This window comes from Pantherophis guttatus, chromosome 7 (genome assembly GCF_059756535.1).
Source record: "Pantherophis guttatus breed Tessera chromosome 7, ASM5975653v1, whole genome shotgun sequence".
Lineage (NCBI taxonomy): Eukaryota > Metazoa > Chordata > Lepidosauria > Squamata > Colubridae > Pantherophis > Pantherophis guttatus.
The window spans coordinates 81,660,844-81,679,294 of NC_142069.1; the positions used below are offsets into that span (position 1 = coordinate 81,660,844).

Here is an 18,451-nt window from a genome sequence, read left to right on the forward strand (position 1 = left end):
CCCTTCCCTTCCCTTCCCCTCCCCGGGCTCCGTTTGTGTAACCAAAGAAAGCTCTTCTCGTTTCCTTGCAAAAGGCTCTTAAAGAGGCAGGAGTAAAAAGCTCCTTGTGGTCCCTACTTGATCGGATCCGAGCTGTGGGGAGGGAAGAAAGAGAGAGAGAGAGAGAGATCCTTGCTTGGATCGCTTCTGCAAACGTCTCTCCAAGACAAATTCCTTGGGTGCCCAATCACACTTGGCCAATAAAAAAATGCAATTCTATTCTATTCTCTTTTCTTCTCCCTCCCCCCTTTAATTTGCATTCTGGGCGCTTGAAAACCCCCCCCCCACTCACAATTTCTAGATGCGCTCCGATCCTGAACCCTGTTCCCGGCAAAGTCGCCAGGGTTGAGCCCGGGGGAAGGAGGCGATCCTACACCGTTGCGCGCTCAGGCGCAGCGATCCCCTCCCGGAATATTCCTGGCTGCTTCCCGTGTCTGCCACCCCACCCCACCCCTCCCCCCCCTCCCTCCCTGCACGGAGAGGCCTGGTTGGGGATACACACACACACACACACACACAGAGGATTTGCAAACACAACGAGGCACCACCTCGCCTTGCAAAGGCTGCAGCTTGCTTTTGCAAAAGCCCCTTCCCGCTTCCTTCCTTCCTTCCGTCCCTCCCTCCCCCGCCTCGCGGTACACCCCCCCACCACCACTTTCCCCTCCCCAATTCCCCCCCCTCTCTCTTCCTCTCTCTTCCCCCCCCCCACTCCTCCCTTGCGCTCTGGTTTCTTTTCCGGCAACCGGAGCTCGCTGCTTTTCCCATTTCCTGCCGGCCCGGCTCCTTTAAGAGGGCAGAGCCGATGCCGGGAACTCGCGTCACTTTTCCAGCCTAGGAAAGTCTCCAGGTCCATGAGCGGAGGAGAAGCCGCCGCCGGCGCCGCCGTGAGGCTTCTCTCTCTCTCCTTCTCCTTCTTGGGCATCGTTTACGCGCGGCGGGCCCGGGCCGAGCTGGGAAGGCTGGCGGAGAGAAGGCAACCCTTTCCACCGCGCCAGGAGAGACGGCACCGCCTCGCTTCCCTTCTCCGAGCCATGCGAGGGCCCCCTCCGGGCTGGCTGGGGCTCGCTCGGGCGGCTCGCCGGTGATCAACGGAGGCGCCGCGCCGTGAGAAGAAGAAGAAGAAGGAGGAGGAGAGCGCCTTCGCCCGGCCGGCCCTGGTGGTGGAAAAGGAAGCCGAGCTAAGCCAACCAGCCAGGCAGCGGGCGGAAAGGCGCAGCCCAGCAGCCGGGAAAGAGAGGGGGGAAAAGAAGAAGCCCCAGGCGCCTTGCGCGCCCAACTTCCTGCGTTTGGGTATTATACTTCGCCCTCCTTCCCTCCGTGGAGACATGTCGGAAGGTCCCGATCTGGTCTGCATCAAGGTAAAAACAAAACAAAACAAAACAACGCAAGCGCCCGGCTGCCATCGGGCCTCGGGGTGGGGGCTGGCGGAAGTCAGCCGGGTGGGTGGGTGGGTAATGGGGACGGGGGTGGGGGTCTTTCAGCAGCTTCTCTTTCTTCCAATCGTTCCCCCCCCCCTTCCCCCTCTCCACTCCGGTTCTTCGCCTTGCAAACGGGAGAGGTCGGCCAGGGGCGCACGCGGGGGCGCGCACGGGTTTGGGTGGGTGGGATTGCATTGGGCGGAAACGCGGCTTTGGGCCCGGGGCTGGCTTTGGCGGGCGCGGGATCGGTGGACCCTTCCCCACTTTCTCTCTCTCCCCCCCCTTCCTCTCTTCCCCTCTTCCCCAAGCTGTGGCTTAGTTTGCAGGCCCTGGTGGGGAAGGGGTGCTCCAGACATTGGGAAGCGCCAAGAGGGGAGAAAATATTATTATTATTATTATTATTATTATTATTATTATTATTATTATTATTATTATTATTATTATTATTATTATTATTATTATTATTATTATTATTATTGATGATGATACTACTACTAATAATAATAAAAATAAAAATATGCCACCTCCAGGCTGGAAGTAAAAAAAAAAATAAAAAGCCTCTTTGGAGAAGTTTCTGAACTTGCTCCGGTGGGGATCGCGCCGGATCCCTCCGCTGAGCCCACCCCACACCCCAAATCCCACCCCGACCCGTGGGCATGCCGAGGGTGGGGTGGAAAGGCGACCCCGCCTGAGGAGTTGGCCTGAGGCGCTTTGCAAAAGCGAGGCTCCCCCCCCTCTCCGTGCGCCCGGCTGGGGATTGCGCGCAAGCTGCTTTTTGCCCCTCCCGAGGGGCGCGGCGGGGGTCGCTTTCCCCTATTCCCCCACTTTGGTCCCTCGAGGCTATCGATCCTTGGACTCGATCGGGGTGTGATTTGGAGAGCGAGGGATCAACCGACACTCCCCCCCCCTTCCCATGGTTCCCCCTCCCTCTCCCTCCCTTTGTAGATCTGACTTTTCTGGGCAGTTGGAAAGAAAGACATGAAACAGGTTGTTGGCCGCCAGGAAGTGGAGCCCCCCCCCCAGACGCGAACTCGTGACCAACTTTTAAAGGAAATATGTGAGAAGGTGCCTTTCCTTTCAGACCAGGAAGGGAGTTCTGTTTGGGGTGTGTGTGTGTGTGTGAGGTACTTTTGGGGGACCCCCTTCCTTCTCCCACCCCCTCCCCCAACACACAATTGTTCTTCTCCTGGACCTGCGTGGAGTTTTTCCCCTCTTCCCCCCCCCCCGGCTTTGAAGCCCAGCTGCCGCCTCTTCCGTGGCCCTTTTTTTGCTTGTTTTAAGGAAAAAGGAAATGCAACCGAATGTAAATCTTGTATTTTTGGTGGCTTTGTTGTTTGCATGCTCTCCCGACGCGGATGTATGGGAGAAATGCGGTGTGTTTGGCCACCCCCTTCCCCGGTGTTTTTTTCTGGAATATTTGTGGTTAACAAATATTATCAACTGACCACATTAAGACAAATCCAAGATGCATAGAGAAAAAAAGAATATGCAAAGTGCAAATCTATATCTATGTCTGTATCTATCTATCTATCTATCTATCTATCTATCTATCTATCTATCTATCTATCTATCTATCTATCTTTTTATTTTTATTTTTATTTTTATTTTTATTTTTATTTTTATTTTTATTTTTATTTTTATTTGTTTTAAATTTGATTTATATGCCACCCTTCTCCGGAGACTCAGGGCGGCTTACAATGCGTTAAGCAATAGCCTTCATACTTTTGTATATTTTATACAAAGTCAGCTTATTGCCCCCACAATCTGGGTCCTCAATTTACCTACCTTAGAAAGGATGGAAGGCTGAGTCAACCTTGAGCCTTGGCGAGATTCGAACTTACTTTAATTGTAGACAGCTGGTGTTAAATTACAGTGCCTTGTCTGCAGAGCTATCCATATCTATATCTATCTAAAACACTGGAAGTTTTAAAGAAGAGATTGGACAACCATTTGTCTGAAATGATACTATAGGGTTTCCTGCTAAAGCAGGGGGTTGGACTAGAAGACCTCCAAGGTCCCTTCCAACTCTATTATTCTATTCTATTCTATTCTATTCTATTCTATTCTATTCTATTCTATTCTATTCTATTCTATTCTATTCTATTCTATTCTATTCTATTCTTTTTTTTTTTTTTGCATTTTTTTTTTATTTTTTTCCAAACATACAAATTACATCTTTTCGGAATAGAGCTTTGATCCGGTCATCACTTTGTTCAATTTTTAAGAAAATCTTTTAACAAAATTTTATCTATTCTATTTTGCCATAGCACTTCTAAATCTTAAATCGCATATACAACTATTACCATCTTAAAAAAGGGGGTTGGACTAGAAGACCTCCAAGGTCCCTTCCAACTCTGTTATTCTATTCTATTCTAAATGATTAAAGTGATATAGTCTGTTGCTATGGAGGTAATCATAAAAATCTATCCAAAGCTGAGAGGATTGAGGGACATTAATGTTATTTGGTCGCTGCCCTAAACTGTGCTTATGGTGGTTGTTTCAAAATTACCTTTTGACTAAAATTAATCTAAACTGTGTATGAATTAAACTGGTTTAGGACTGTGGTGGAAGACAAACCAAGAAATGCTAAAAGGGCATTTCTGGATCTTTTAAACTGGCAACCAACCATCTGCATGTGAAAATCTTCTTTTACTTGTGTTTTTTACCCTTTAGTCTTCTCTAATCATTAAGGCCCATCTACAAGCAGTGAACATTATTTTTTAAAAAAATCCTATGATTTATGTTTTAATTTGCATTTTCCTTGAGGGATAGATTGTGTTCTTTCACGCCCAAAGAACTTGATTTCAACATGCCCGTAATTTGTTTCGCTGAAATATATATTAACATGTCCTGTGAGATTCCCATCCTTAAAAAGATGTTAAGGAGAGGTGCTTACCAGCAAAATTTTGGTATTTTGTCATTCGTGGGAAAAAAACCCCAGCTCTGTTAATGGGATTGCTAAAATGTATTTATTTATTTTTCACCTTTATTATTTTTATAAATAAAAAGCAAACATACTTAGTACCCCTTCCTCTTATTTTCTGCAAAACAACAACCCTGTGAGGTGGGCCGGGCTGGGCTGCGACAGAGCGACAGGCCCAAAGTCACCCAGCTCGTTTTTCACTCCGAAGGCAGGACTAGAACTCACTGTTTCCTGCTTTTTAGCCTGATGCCTTCCGTACTAAACCAAACTGGCTATTTTTCAATTCCGTAATTGAATTTTAATTCAATATTTTTTTCAATATTAAGTGTAGTTCGAAGGCTCTCCACTTTTAAGTTGTTTCCAACTACCTTCTTTTCCTGTGTGGTTCTGGGCAGTGCAGCACAGAGTTTACCAGAAATGCTCTACATATTCTGAACTATCACATAAAGTACCTTCTTTATACAGTTATGATTTCACAACATCTGGAATGATTTCCCCCCCCTTCCTTTCAATAAATCCGTGGGCTTGCCCATATGTAGTCAACTTAAGAGTGAGAAGTAAATAGTTAAGTTCAGTTTCAGTGACTTAAAACCATTTTTTTTTTGGTTTAGTTTGGGTTGATTTTTACGTGTGGGCCCCATTGAAGGAAAGGAAATCCTTATCAAAGAAGAATTTTTCTAGTCTGAGAGTTGGCGGCTCTTTTTCTGAATACTGTAGTAGAGACTTCTAAATGTTTTTGGTCCCCAAATTGGAGCGGTGTTGTTTTTGTAGTTTTACCTGGAAGGGTGCCTTCCTCTGTAGTTAGAAGGCTGCATGTCCTCATTAGCTTGCAGAATAATAGGGTGTCTTCTGTACTCCCAATTCCAGTGAAAGCACAGGCATGCTTTTTGCTCAATCTGTTTTTCACAGGATAAGATGCTTCTGAGCTGTACCAAAATCCTTCCCCCTCCCTCCCTTTTGGAAATGACGTCATCTCTCATATTTAGTGGGAAGGCTTCCAAGGCAAAAATAAATCCATTTTAAAAATCCACGCCGCGTGTTCTTCTTTGCTCAGAAATTTTTAAAAAGTGAATACATAAGTGGCATATTATATCCTGGCAGCATTTAATCAAGCGATATTCCTTGCATGATTCTTTTTGATTCGCTGTTCACAGAAGTTTCCACAAAGGGGGGGTGGGGTAGTCTTTGCTTTGGCAATCTCTTCTCTTGCAGTAAAGAAGCATAAATCATCTTTATTTCATGATTTCTCCTGGGCCTTACACAGCTCGGTTTTTTAGTATTTAAAACAATTTTTTCTCGTGTGGGGGAAGCTTTTTTAAAAAATAAGGTGAAACTTTAAATGGGATTTCAAGTATAATTTGGTACCTGAAAAATGGGGAGCCCAGTAATATTTACGGTAGTTTCATCTTACATTTCGTTTAGTGACCATTCGAATGTATAATGGCATTGAAAAAGTGATTTATGACCATTTTTCACACTTAGGACCATGGCAGTATCCTTGTGTTCACATACCAAAATTCAGACACTTGGCAACACTCATTTTTACGACGGTTCCAGGGCCATGTTCGCACCTTTTGCAACCTTCTGACAAGCTATAATCAATGGAGAAGCCAGATTCACTTAACCTTGTTACTAATTTAACAACTTGCAGTGATTCACTGATTCACAACTCATGGTCATCAAATGGGATAAAACTCACTTAACAACTGTTTTGTTTAGCAAAGGAAATTTTGGGTTCGTCTGTGATCCGTACTTGGTCCTGCGCTCTCCCTACCAGGAACTCGGTTCTTTTATTAAACAGAAATCACTCGGGAAAGAGAAGTGAATGGGACCAACCGTTCCTCAAAGGAGCTTATCAAGCAAGCAAAGAAGGAAATGAACAAAGTTTATTTCCTGGTGGAATCCCGGCTTCTATTCACCCCCAATATTAGGATGGTCTTTTCTAAGATAAGTGAATTACGTGTTCTAGGGGCAGGGAAGATGGGTCCTTCAGCGTAGCCCTGAAGGTGGGGCGGAGGCGGGCCAGGGTGGCGAGTGAGATGCTTTTAAATTTCCTGACATTTCTGGTCCCAGGTCTGGTTGATTCACCCTATTGAAAAGCAAATAGGAGTTGGCCTGCCTGGGCCAGACTCTTGGATTATCCTAAACCAGCGGACTTAATCTGATCTGTCAGTTCCTGTAATTCAGTGGGATTATGTTGAAGGATTTTATTTCATTTTTGCTACCACATTCCCACTTCCCTGCCTCTAGGGAAAAGGGAGGAGAAAAGATGAAGTCTCAAATTTCCTGTTTTGTCTATCCAAGGGATACCCGAATGCAATCTAGCTCAACCGTGGCAACTTTAAGATACGGGGACTTCAATTCCCAGAATTCCTCAGCCAAGTACACTGGCTGGAGAATTCTGGGAATCGAAGTTCCCATGTCTTAAAAGTTGCCAAAGTTGAGATACATTGCACTAGTGTTATGATGGCAAACCTATGGCACATGTGCCACAGGTGGCACGCAGAGCCCTCTCTGTGGGCATGCGAGCAGTTGCCCAGCTCAGCTCCACCATGCATGTGCACATGCCTCCTGCCAGCTAGCTGATTTTCAGGTCTCTGGTGGGGGGGTGGGGCACATGCAGGAGACGCATGTGCGTGTGTGTGGGGTCTCGCGCACATGTGCAGGGGGTGGGGGGAGCGTAGGGGGAGCAGTGCATCCCCTATGCCAAAACTGGCCACGGGGGGGGGCGGCATGCCCCCCTGCGGCCTGTTTTTGGTCCCAGGAGGCTTCAGGGAGACTTGCCAGGCCCAAAACGGGCGCATGTGTGTGTGGGGGGTGGGAAAGCATGGGGGGTCACGCACGCATGCATGGGGGGGCACGGGGGAGCATTGTATTATGGGTTTGGGCACACACACGCATGCCCCCCCTGTGCTCCCCCTGCTTTTGGCACGTGGCGGCAAAAAGGTTAGCCATCACTGCTAACTAGTGTTTCTCATCTGGGTTATATCTTGATCTGACCTACTTAACTTTTTTTGAGCCATCAGAGTGTTGTCACTGCCTCTAAAAAGACACGGTTGCCTTTGAGTTGAATTCAAAGTTTTTTTTTCTTTAACCTCCCAATTCTAGCTTTATACAGTTGGGTTCCTTTCCAAGTACCTGAATAGCTTTTCAGGATCAGCAGAAGTCAGCGAGGTTCTACTGGCCAGCTGGAGAAGATATGAACCCCTCCTGGTCCTGCTTCATCCCCAACATTAGGTGGAAAGGGAGCAGGATGTCCATAGGGTGCGGTCAAAAATCAAGATTTTGGCCCCAATGTGTGATCAAAGCTGCACCTGTTATCTGTAGCTTCTATCACATCATTGCGGACACCATCCTGATGGTTTTGACCATAGTTTGTGGACTCTTGTAGAGGTCTTATCTTCTGCACCCTTGGCTTTGCATAGCCATCGCGGTCTTATTCTAGGCTCCGTACAGAAGCTGGGAGACTTTCCATCTAATAATTTAGAACGAGAATGAAGGTATCCAAACCAGCTAATTTGGAGAATTGTAGGAAGTTCTGTTCTTTTTTTTTTTATCCATTTTAGATGTTTAGGAACATCTGCATAATGGAAATAGATATTCTTCCACTACATTATTCCACTAATATACTTTCCTGATTAAACTTAAACCTAGTTAAACCAGGAGACTTCAGATTGTAGTTAAGGCAGCAGGCTGGAAACTTAGGTGACCATGAATTCTAGTCCTGCCTTAGGCATGAAAAGCTGGATGGGTGACTTTGTGCCAGTCCCTCTCTCTTGGCCCAACCCACACACAGAGTGGTGGTTATGGGGAAGATAGGAGGAGGAAGGAGTATTAAGTATGTTTGCCACCTTGGGTTATTTGTAAAAACAATAAAGGCAGGATACAAATAAAATAAATAAAAATAAACATTGGATTTGGCATTCAGACTCCATTAACACTGTATTCCTAAGTACTTCCCAGAAAGATGGCTTCTCAATAGGTATTTATTTATGAACATTTGCTTCTAGATTATAAGTTTTATGATAATTACCCATCTGCTGTTTTTTCTTTCCTCTAATCAGATTTTTTTTAATCTGACTAATTCCAGTTACTGAGTTGTGATGATCAAAATGAATATGCCATAGTTCTTATTTACTAAATTGAGATCTGATTCGTAAGGATGGCTGCCGCGTTATTGTAAACCATGGTCTGATTAAACATGTTTGATTGAATAAGCCACAATGAGCTACACTTATAACAGCTTAGCCAAAACCAAACCATGTTGAAGCTTACTCAGTAACATTGTGTGAACTCATCCATACCTATCTATAGTCTTGGGATCTTATGAATTGCATTCATAGTTGCAGCAACCTTGATGCTCTCAATGCAGCTTGATGTCAACACTGAAGGAGACTGTTATCATAGCTTACATAATTTGTGTAGTGACAGCACACAATGCATGCAGTAGCATCCCCTCCCCCACCTGTGTATTTGTATTTTTTGCCTAATCAAATCAATCCTATTTTTCTTCTCAAAGCAATTATGAAAAATTAGGCCTAAGGATAATGCTAAAAGATTAGAATAAACGATAAGAGTGAAGTAGCAATTTTAATTAAGTGTGTTTTAAAGTTAGAAAGCTTCATTTAAAATCCAGGATGTTCCCTTCAGATACAAGAAGCTGATAAAAAAGTCAGTCTAAAGGTCTAAGAATAAGCCATATTCTGCATTTTGTCATATAACAGATGAACTCTTTCTCTTTGGCTGAAGTGAATTGGTTTATTGGATTTTTTTTTTACTTAATAGCTTTCTGGGAAAGAATTTAATCTAGTGGCAATAGAAATCCAGTGTATTTCTAGTAAATGGAAATTTTAAATCCTGCATTAGAATAACTTTTCTTTTGCAGCAGTTTCCTTAGTGGACCATGTTTTGCTTCAGTGTAATAAATGCCATTTATCCATTTTAAGTCTGTATAGGACATGGTTGGTTGAGGAATTCTGGGAGTTGAAGTCCACAAGTCTTAAAGTTGCCAAGTTTGGAAATCCTTGGTGTGTAGGATAAGGGAGTACCCTATTACGCAATTCCTAGTTTCATGCCTTCTACCGTCTTCCCCACTGAAAAAGCTTTTCATGTTAAAACCCTAGAAGGTAGATCCAGATTGAGTTCACACTTTTTGTGTTTTGGTCTAGCTCAGGCTGGCTGGGGAATTCTGGGAGATGAAGTCCACACATCTTGAAATGGTCAAGCTTGAGAAACACTGGTGTAGCTCAGCCTTAAGAGTTCTGAACATTGGACACTTACCTAGGGTACAGATCAGTGATGGGTTGCTACTGGTTCGCACTGGCTCGGGCGAATCTGTAGCGGCAGCCGTGGGAGGCTCTGCCCACCTGCCCGGATGCTTCTGCGAAGAAGTGTCGTGCATGCACGCACGAGCGCTCGCGCACCCACGAGCAAACCAGTAGCGACAGGTTTTGAAACCTGCCCCTGTTACAGACCCTTCCCCTAAAATGGCCATATAAACCAATTTTGGTGTCCAAGTCCTTGTGATGGTCCTGGAAGTATGGAAACAATCTTTTTTTCAAGTCATAATCTCTGGATTTCTCCAGAGCCTCTGAAATTACTGGAATTCACTGCTTCCTCCAGAAAACTTTCCCAGGAAGAAGTCAAGAGGTGAACAAGGCTGAATCAGCTGAATTGTTTTCTTCATGGCTTTTGGCTGGTAGGAGGACACAGAGCGTTCTTGGATATTTGGCATTTTGGTCAGTGGCCATCTCCCTCCCTTTCATCCTCGCCAAGCATCAATAGGGTTAGCCTTTTCCATCTTCAGAAGAAGAGCCATAAATTTGTTTTTGTTTTAATGCATTTGTGTTTATCTCGGTGTTGCTGTTATGGGAAAAACACGAGGAAGGAGGAGCATTAGATATGTTCACCACCTTGAGTTGTTTATTAAAAAATAATAAAGGTGAGTTATAAATAAATATAAAAATTAAAATCTGTTTGTTATTGTCTTAGTGTTTGAGGTGGTCTGTGATTGTAATAAAAGAGTTGAATTGGGCAGCTACTGTGCATTAACTCAATAATGTAGCGTTACTGACACCTCTATATCAACAAACATTCTAATGTTGTTACGGGGCCATCATAACTTATTTTGGTCCTTGGATAAAATGTGTGTTTGGACTATTTTAATCCTTGCTTGCTTATTTTTTTAATTTTTCAGTAGCATCCTGGTCTCAAACTCCATCTGTCATGTGATGGCATAGAAGCAAACACCTAAGATGGGTCTGTAACCTTAAACACTCAAAGAGCCATTTGGACCCGTTTCCCACAGAAAAGAAAACATCGGGAGCCACAAAACCCTACCTGTGCCTCACTATTTCTTGAGAGGCCACAAAACTAGCAGAAAAACGTTCTGTTTTCTTCTGAAACTTTTCTTTTCTTGGATTTATCCATGGTTGGCCTACCAGGGGTTGATAAGCTCAATAAATCGCGTGCCGGCGGCTGTTGCACATTGGCGGTTGTGACACGTTTTTTGAGTGACGGAGCTGCAGCAGAGGGGTGAAAGAGCCACATGCGGCTCCAGAGCCATAGGTTGCTGATCCCTGGCATAGTGGGAAGATGTCAGTTCAAATGATGTGTTTGTGTGAGTTAGGTGGAGGGGAGATGATAACTTTTCTGGGCAAAGGTGAGTTTAGGTCAGATTGGATGGTCTTACTGCTTCTTTTGAATTCAGCAAGCAAGGAGCAACTGCACCCTTTAAAGTTTTTTATTCTTGGATCACATGCTGGTTTCTTGGCTTCTCAGTTGTACAGTCTTCCTCTTCGCATGGAGGCCTGTGGTGTCACTCTTGCCCTGTGGAGGCAACAGTGCTGCAAATCGTGGCTTACATTTGGAGAGACATCAGTGGGGATATTTACTTCCGTTCTGCCTAGCATCCCAAGCATGGCTGGTTGGATGGGGAATTCTGGGAATTGAAGTCCAGACGTCTTAAAAAGTTGCCAAGGCTAGGAAACCCTGATCTATGCAGGGCAAATATATTTCTGCTCCTGCTTACAATTGGGATCATGGCTGGTGTTATGCTAAACCACACTTGGCTTATTCTGTTCCCAGTTGCGGCCTACTTAACCTTGAAAGCAAGAAGGGATAGTGGCAAGGGAGAAAGCCAAGTTTCTCAATCCACCATCCATCCCAAATGCAAATGTTAGTTTTCAGCATTCCCACTGCTGTAAATCCTGGTGTATAAAAACTGAAAGTCACTGCTCTCAGTTATGATCATGCTTCTGTTTGTTTTGGCCTAAAGACCAAAAAAGTCTTATTTCAAGAAGGGGGGGGGGTGGCCTGAATTCCACAATGTGAAAATGCTCAGTGAAATTATGCAAAGATCTTGCTGGGAAGGATGTAAATACCGTTTGAAAAAAAGCGTTTGCATCGTATATTTTCCAGCTATAAATTAACATTTAGCATTTATTTATTTTATTAAATTTCTATACTGCCCTTCTCCTGCTGGACTCAGGGCGGTGAACAGCCAAGAATAAAAAACATCAAAATTTAAAATGATTAAAAGAATTAAACAAATTTTGGCCTAGATTTAAAACATCCCAATTAAAATCCATTGCAATTAAAATATCTAGGGGGGGTTACGCCAGCCCAGCTTGGTGAAATAAAGTTTTGAGGGCACAGCGAAAAACACGGAGATCTGATATCCTACGTATCTCCGGGGGCAGGTCGTTCCAGAGGGCAGGTGCTGCCACAGAGAAGGCCCTCCCCCTGGGGATCGCCAGCCAACATTGCCTGGCTGACGGCACCCTGAGGAGTCCCTCTCTGTGGGAGCGTACTGGCCGGTGGGAGGCTATCGGTGGCAGAAGGCGGTCCCGTAAGTACCCAGGCCCTGTGCCATGGAGCGCTTTAAAGGTGGTAACCAACCCCTTGAAGCGCACCCAGAAGACCACCGGGAGCCAATGCAGCTCGCGCAGGAGGGGTGTCACATGGGAGCGGCCCATCGCTCCCATAATCCCCCGTGTGGCCGCATTCTGCACCAGTTGGAGCCTCCGGGTGCTCCTCAAGGGGAGCCCCATGTAGAGAGCATTGCAGTAGTCCAGGCGGGAAGTGACGAGAGCCTGAGTGACTGTGCGTAAGGAGTCCTGATTTAGTTAGCATTGCTAGCTAAAGCCCAATATAAATATTAAATGCGTAAGTCACCTAGCACTTTCTAAATTTAGAAAGTAGACCCATTTTTCCCTCTCCAAAATTATCTTAACTATTGCCTTTTCTTTTGTGCATATTTTATTTATTTATTTATTTATTTATTTATTTTTCATATTTGTATACCGCCCTACTCCCGAAGGACTCAGGGCGGTGAACAGCCATAATAAATACAAATACATATAGAAGTTAAAAACTATTAAGAAACAGATTAAGTAATTTAGGCTCAAAGATTAAAAAACATCCAAATTTATCTAAAGAGGTTTAAAACCCAATTTAAAAGCCAGTTTAAAAGCCAATTAAAAAGGGAGAGTTAGGCCAGACCAGCTTGTTGGAATAGATATATAATATAAGTTGGGACTGTTGATAATCATTACCTTTTAATTGTCAAGTGTCCTGCAGCCTGCCATGTGACAGTGTAATCCTCCCCAGGTTTACAGCTACTGCAAAATCCAGATTTTCCTGGTTGGTGATGCTCACCATGATAATCGAACCCATCTGGATGGAATCAAATTGAGGAATATACTGTACATTTAGAGTGGCAGCCCGAACTGTTGAATATTTTCTTTTTTCCACTTCCTATTATGGTTGTATGCTGGAACCAATGTTTACTTGTTCGAAAAGGAAACAGGACTGCTCTGAATTTGCGGCTCCTCTGGAAAAAAAAAATGGCTTGAGCTAGTCAGTCTATCTGAAGCTTGATTGATCCGATCTGCAGAGTTAAGATTGCAGGAAGTCCAAACGAAAATTGTTTAAAGTTGTTTCCTTTGTCTAATTTTGGGCAGGAGGGTTGGGCGAACATTTGAAGTTCTCATTATTTTCAAGAATTCAAAGCAATTCATAGTCCAAATTCACATCCTTCTGAGATCTAAAGGTGACATGTTGGGTCGGTTACCCCAGAATTAATCATGAGTGGTTAAGCAGTCCATAAAGGATGATTTATATATTGCATTAAGCTATACATCAAAGATTACAATTCATATATTGCTCATTCATTGAAGTGATATAGCAGAAGGCCACGCAGAGCCAGGAGGTGGAGTCAAGAAAGTAATCAGCCTAGAAGTGTTAAGTTCCTGCAAAAGGTCTAAGTCCAACTCCTCTTAAATTCCGTTGACTCTTATCTAATGCCAATTTAGTACTGGCCATTAGTTGACTAGATTCTTATGTATAGGCATGAACAATAAATCAGCTTCACTGGAACTTAACATGTTGTCCTGATTCTTAATGTCTGACAAGCTAAAACCAGACAAACCATATTATGAGTCAAAATGTTGGAAGAAATATCCTCTGGGTTCAGCTCCAAGTGGGGAAAAAGACACTGGAAACATGGAGACTGCTTGGAAAGATGGTTTAATGGTGGACAGGATCACATGGCTTGAGTTCCTGAACAGAAAAGGGACGAGATACAGCGAGTTCCCGGGTTTTATGCTTTCTCTGGCTTTGAACTTCCTGGGGCCCAGAAAGAGTATCCCGATTGGTTATCAGACTCCCGGGGGGGTGGTGGTGTCTTAGCTAGCCTTGCTGGCTGATGTAATCTTCCCAGGTGCCATGTGGTGAGTTTCTGTCCTAGATGGGTCCCATTGTGTTAGTTTCTGTTGCTATTGTGTTGCAGATGGGTCCTATTGTCAAAGATAGAGTTTCTGCCTCTGGCCCATTAACAAAGGGGGGGATGCAGGAAGATGGGAGTTGCTTTGTCTTTAAAACATGTTTCTCCATTTCTCAACCAGGGAAACATAATATTCTGCCTTTTTAATATTTCCTAAAATATTTCATTCTTCCAGGAAAGGGATGGGTGCTAACTTCCTACAAAAATATTGTGTGAATCCAAATATTGATTGGAAGTTGATTGTCTTGGAGGTGAGAAGAAATCCCTTCATTTTTTCCAACTTGATGTCCTTCATATATGTTGGAATGGCAAATCTCAGAGTTCTCTGCCAGCATAATAAAAGGGAATTCTGGGACTTGTAATCCTGACATATGGGGCGACATTGCAAATTAGGAAAAGTTGCTTTAATTGCTTGCTCCCATTCCAGAATTGTTAAATGAAAAAGAAGTAAGCAAAACTATGATTAACCCCAACTGGCACTTTCACATAAGAATGATTCCAAACAGGATTTCCATGGACTAATTTTCTTGTTTAAATACAAATTAAAATGGAGGTGAAACCACTCATAACTTTCTATGAAAAATTTCACGGCTTCTCTCTTTGGGATTCAGCTTCTCTTACACCATTTTCCTGTACTTGGGAAGACTTGCAATCTGAGCTATTTTGACTTTTTGAAAATAAAATTCTAGCTGCAGTTATTACATGGATAATCAGATATACGTCCTCTTTACTGTAAGTTTCTGGTAAAATACCCAACAAAAATAATTTCGGGTTTCAAATCAATATGTTGTTGTATCATCTTTTCCAACCATGTATTTGCACAACATTGGAAAAGTGAAGAGATTCCTATGGATGAGAATGTGATTAGGAAAATATTAGAATGTGCAGAAATGAATAGGTTAACACTTGCAATCAAAGAGAAGGAAAACAAACTGAATATTATATTATATAGGAACTATTCTACCGGTGGCTAGAGAATAAATATGAAAGTTAGAAATAAAAGTAGATTAGTGAAATATAGAAAATATATCAATAGAATTAAATAAATTAAGAGGATTGTCACAGTATTAGATATGCTATGTATATCAGTATTAAGTTAAGAATAGATAAATATTGAATATGGCTGTAAATTTTAAATGTTATTGCACAAGACATTTATACCCAGACGACACACTGTTTAATGGAAGATGGATTGTTTGTATTAAAATAAAATATATTTTTTTAATTAAAAAAATAAAATAACCATATCTAGCCCATCTTGAACTGTTGATAAATCACAAGTTGAATCAGGCTGTTCTGGTAACACTAAAATGTGGATTATAGCCAAGCATTTCAATCACAGGATGTTTTTTTTCCCCTCACACTCTCTCAAATATTTTTATTTCCGCAAGGTTTTTTTTTAATCAGATCAAATATGTACAGGCTCCTGGACGCCACATTTTCCCAGACACACTTGTAGTTCATCAAGACCACAATTTGCAGATTGTATCAAAAGATGCTGAGTTTAAACTCAGACTGGGTAAATTGCTGATTTTAAACTGCAATTTTTTCCTTAGAAGCTTTGTTTTATTTTCTCCTGTTTTTGCGGTGCAGGTTACTTACAATGTTTACTAGTTGATTTTTTTTAAAAAAATAACGACATCTTCATTATATTTCTTCCAGTGGTGAAATCTAAAATTTGTTACTACCGGTTCTGTGGGCGTGGCTTGGTGGGGGGAGATGTGACTGGGTGGGCGTGGCCATTTTTTTTTTAACTTTTAAAACCATTTTTTCTACAACCTCTTCGACCGAATGCTTTTAAAAGGCTCTGACGATCCCAGCTGAGTTGCCTGATTGTTAGAGGCATTTAAAAGAAAAAAAGGATTTTTTTCTTTTAAAAGCCTTTGATGATCCCAGCTGAGCAGCACGATCATCAGAGGCTTTTTTTTTTTTTTACTTTTAAAAGCATTTTTTGGCCGAAGAGGTTGTAGAAAAAAGGCTTTTAAAAGTAAAAAAAAAGCCTCTGATGATTGTGCGGTTCAGCTGGGCATGGGGTGGGGGGAGGGATTTTTGCTACCGGTTCTCCGAACCACCCACTTCTATCGCTACCGGATCAGGCGATCCGGTCCGAACCGGGAGTATTTCACCCCTGATTTCTTCTATAATTTAACAATGATAATCCAAGATTTTTGAATGTGTAACCCACAAAATGCTTTTCATTGGATAAGGCACAGGCTGCAATTTGGCTTTTTCTCTATGCCTTGAAAGATGATCAACAATGGAAGATGGAAACTGGCAGCTTGCAGTTGGAAGTAAATCTTAAGAAAGATCTGGTCTCCGATTGCTCACAGGTCCTTGGAATATGCTTTGTCCAATAGAGAGAAGAGAAGATGCATTTTGGTGAACCTCGAAAACATTATTTGGAGGATGTGCCCGTTTTCCCCATCCTCTCTGAGTTGAGTGTACTCCTTTTAAAAAGTGTGGCTAAAATTAGCTGGAGAACTTAAGAGAATATATGCCGTAATCAAAATGACCTGGGTGTGTCTGTGAAGTCACTCAAAGACAGGACCAGCTCCAAGGAAATGTTTAGGTATTGGATGGAAAATTTGCATGTAATCCAAGATAGTGCCTGCTGAATTCTGGGTTGTTCCTAAAATCTAGGCAGGTGACAAACTTGAGTTCAATGAAGAACATGGTTTACTTTGTAGTGCTTTCCCTTCTGAGAGCAAATCTGTAGATGAAACCAAGTTTAGAAAAACTTAAGCTTGAACACTTCTTGTTCTTGTGCTCCAATGTGGTTTTCAGATAGTCCAGATCTTTTGCTTCCATTGACCATAGCCAAGTTCTTGCATAATCCCTAAATAATGATGATGATGTTGATGATGATGATGATGATGATAATAATAATAATAATAATAATAATAATAAACAGCAACAACAACAACAACAACTACACGGCTATGGATGAAACATGTAAGAGTGATACCCATTGTCATCGGGGCACTTGGTACCATGTCCAAGAATTTTATAACATACATCAGCAAATTGCAGCTGGAACTGCAAAAAACTGCGCTACTTGGAACATCGTACATCTTAAGAAGGTACTTGGTTGATACCTAGAACGCTGGCAGCAACCCGTATCGACCATTAGCACCAGTCAATGGTATTTGTGATCCATTTTTGAATGTTCAGTTGACTGAGTTTCATATTTAATGAATAAAGATGATGATGATGATGATAATAACAACAACTTTATTGTCATTGTACGCATATACACAGTATACCCATACAACAAAATTCATTTAACACCCAAAGACCAGGTCCAACACACATAACAATCCCCAAACATACCCCCACCCACCACAAATTCCCCACCCCTAAATCACCCAAGCATCCACATAACAGATCAAATAAACCCATAACTAGTGAACAGGGCAGTTGTGTTCATCATGTCAAGCCAGAAATAAACTGTCCATATTGTGATTTATGGCCAGGCTATTGCATTCAAGTTAGGAATTACGATTAGGGCTAATTGGGATTTACTTAACAATAGTAATAGCACTTAGATTTATATACCGCTTCATAGTGCTTTTACAGCCCTCTCTAAGCGTTTTACAGAGTCAGCCTATGGCCCCCAACAATCTGGGTCCTCATTTTACCCACCTCGGAAGGATGGAAGGCTGAGTCAACCTTGAGCCGGTGAGATTTGAACTGCAGCTAGCAGTCAGCTGAAGTAGCCTGCAGTACTGCATTCTAACCACTGCGCCACCTCGACTTCATACTTGCAACAAGTCAGGCTAGTTCACCATGGTTTACTTGTTTCAATAATCAAAGTTCCTAACCACAGTTTGCGTAGGATTGTACAGAATGAGAAAGTAGAATTAATTAAAGACTTTTGATGGCTTCCTTTTAATGAATCAAAAAGATAGGAAAGCAGATAGCATCAGTTGTCTAATGTGTGAGCCAGACAAGGTTTGGGTCATTGTATTAGTTTAGATTCCCATATCTAAACATATCTTCGAGACCGCCTTCTGCCACATAGCTCCCAGCAACCGGTAAGATCCCACAGAGTTGGTCTCCTCCAGGTCCAGTCAGCTAAACAATGCCGGCTGGCGGGCTCGCGGGGGAGGGCCTTCTCTGTGGCTGCCCCAGCTCTCTGGAACCAGTTACCTCCTGAGGTCCGGACCATCCCCACCCTATTGGCCTTCCGAAAAGCGGTGAAGACCTGGCTTTTCTGGCAGGCCTGGGGCCGTTGATCTCACTCTTGTGATCCGGCGAGATCCGGCCATGAATGGCGTGAATGACTTT

The 18,451-nt window shown here is 42.9% G+C and overlaps 1 protein-coding gene across 1 annotated transcript in view; it reads left to right on the forward strand.

Annotated features, from left to right (window-relative positions):
* Positions 1 to 551: 551 nt before the first annotated feature.
* The window catches only part of ETV6 (ETS variant transcription factor 6), a 143,950-nt gene continuing 126,050 nt past the window's right edge, over positions 552 to 18,451 (forward strand). Inside the window, exon 1 of the mRNA XM_034440369.3 lies at positions 552 to 1,397. Coding sequence (XP_034296260.1) covers positions 1,365 to 1,397 — 33 coding nt within the window. The 5' untranslated portion in view covers positions 552 to 1,364. The remainder of the gene's footprint in view (positions 1,398 to 18,451) is intronic.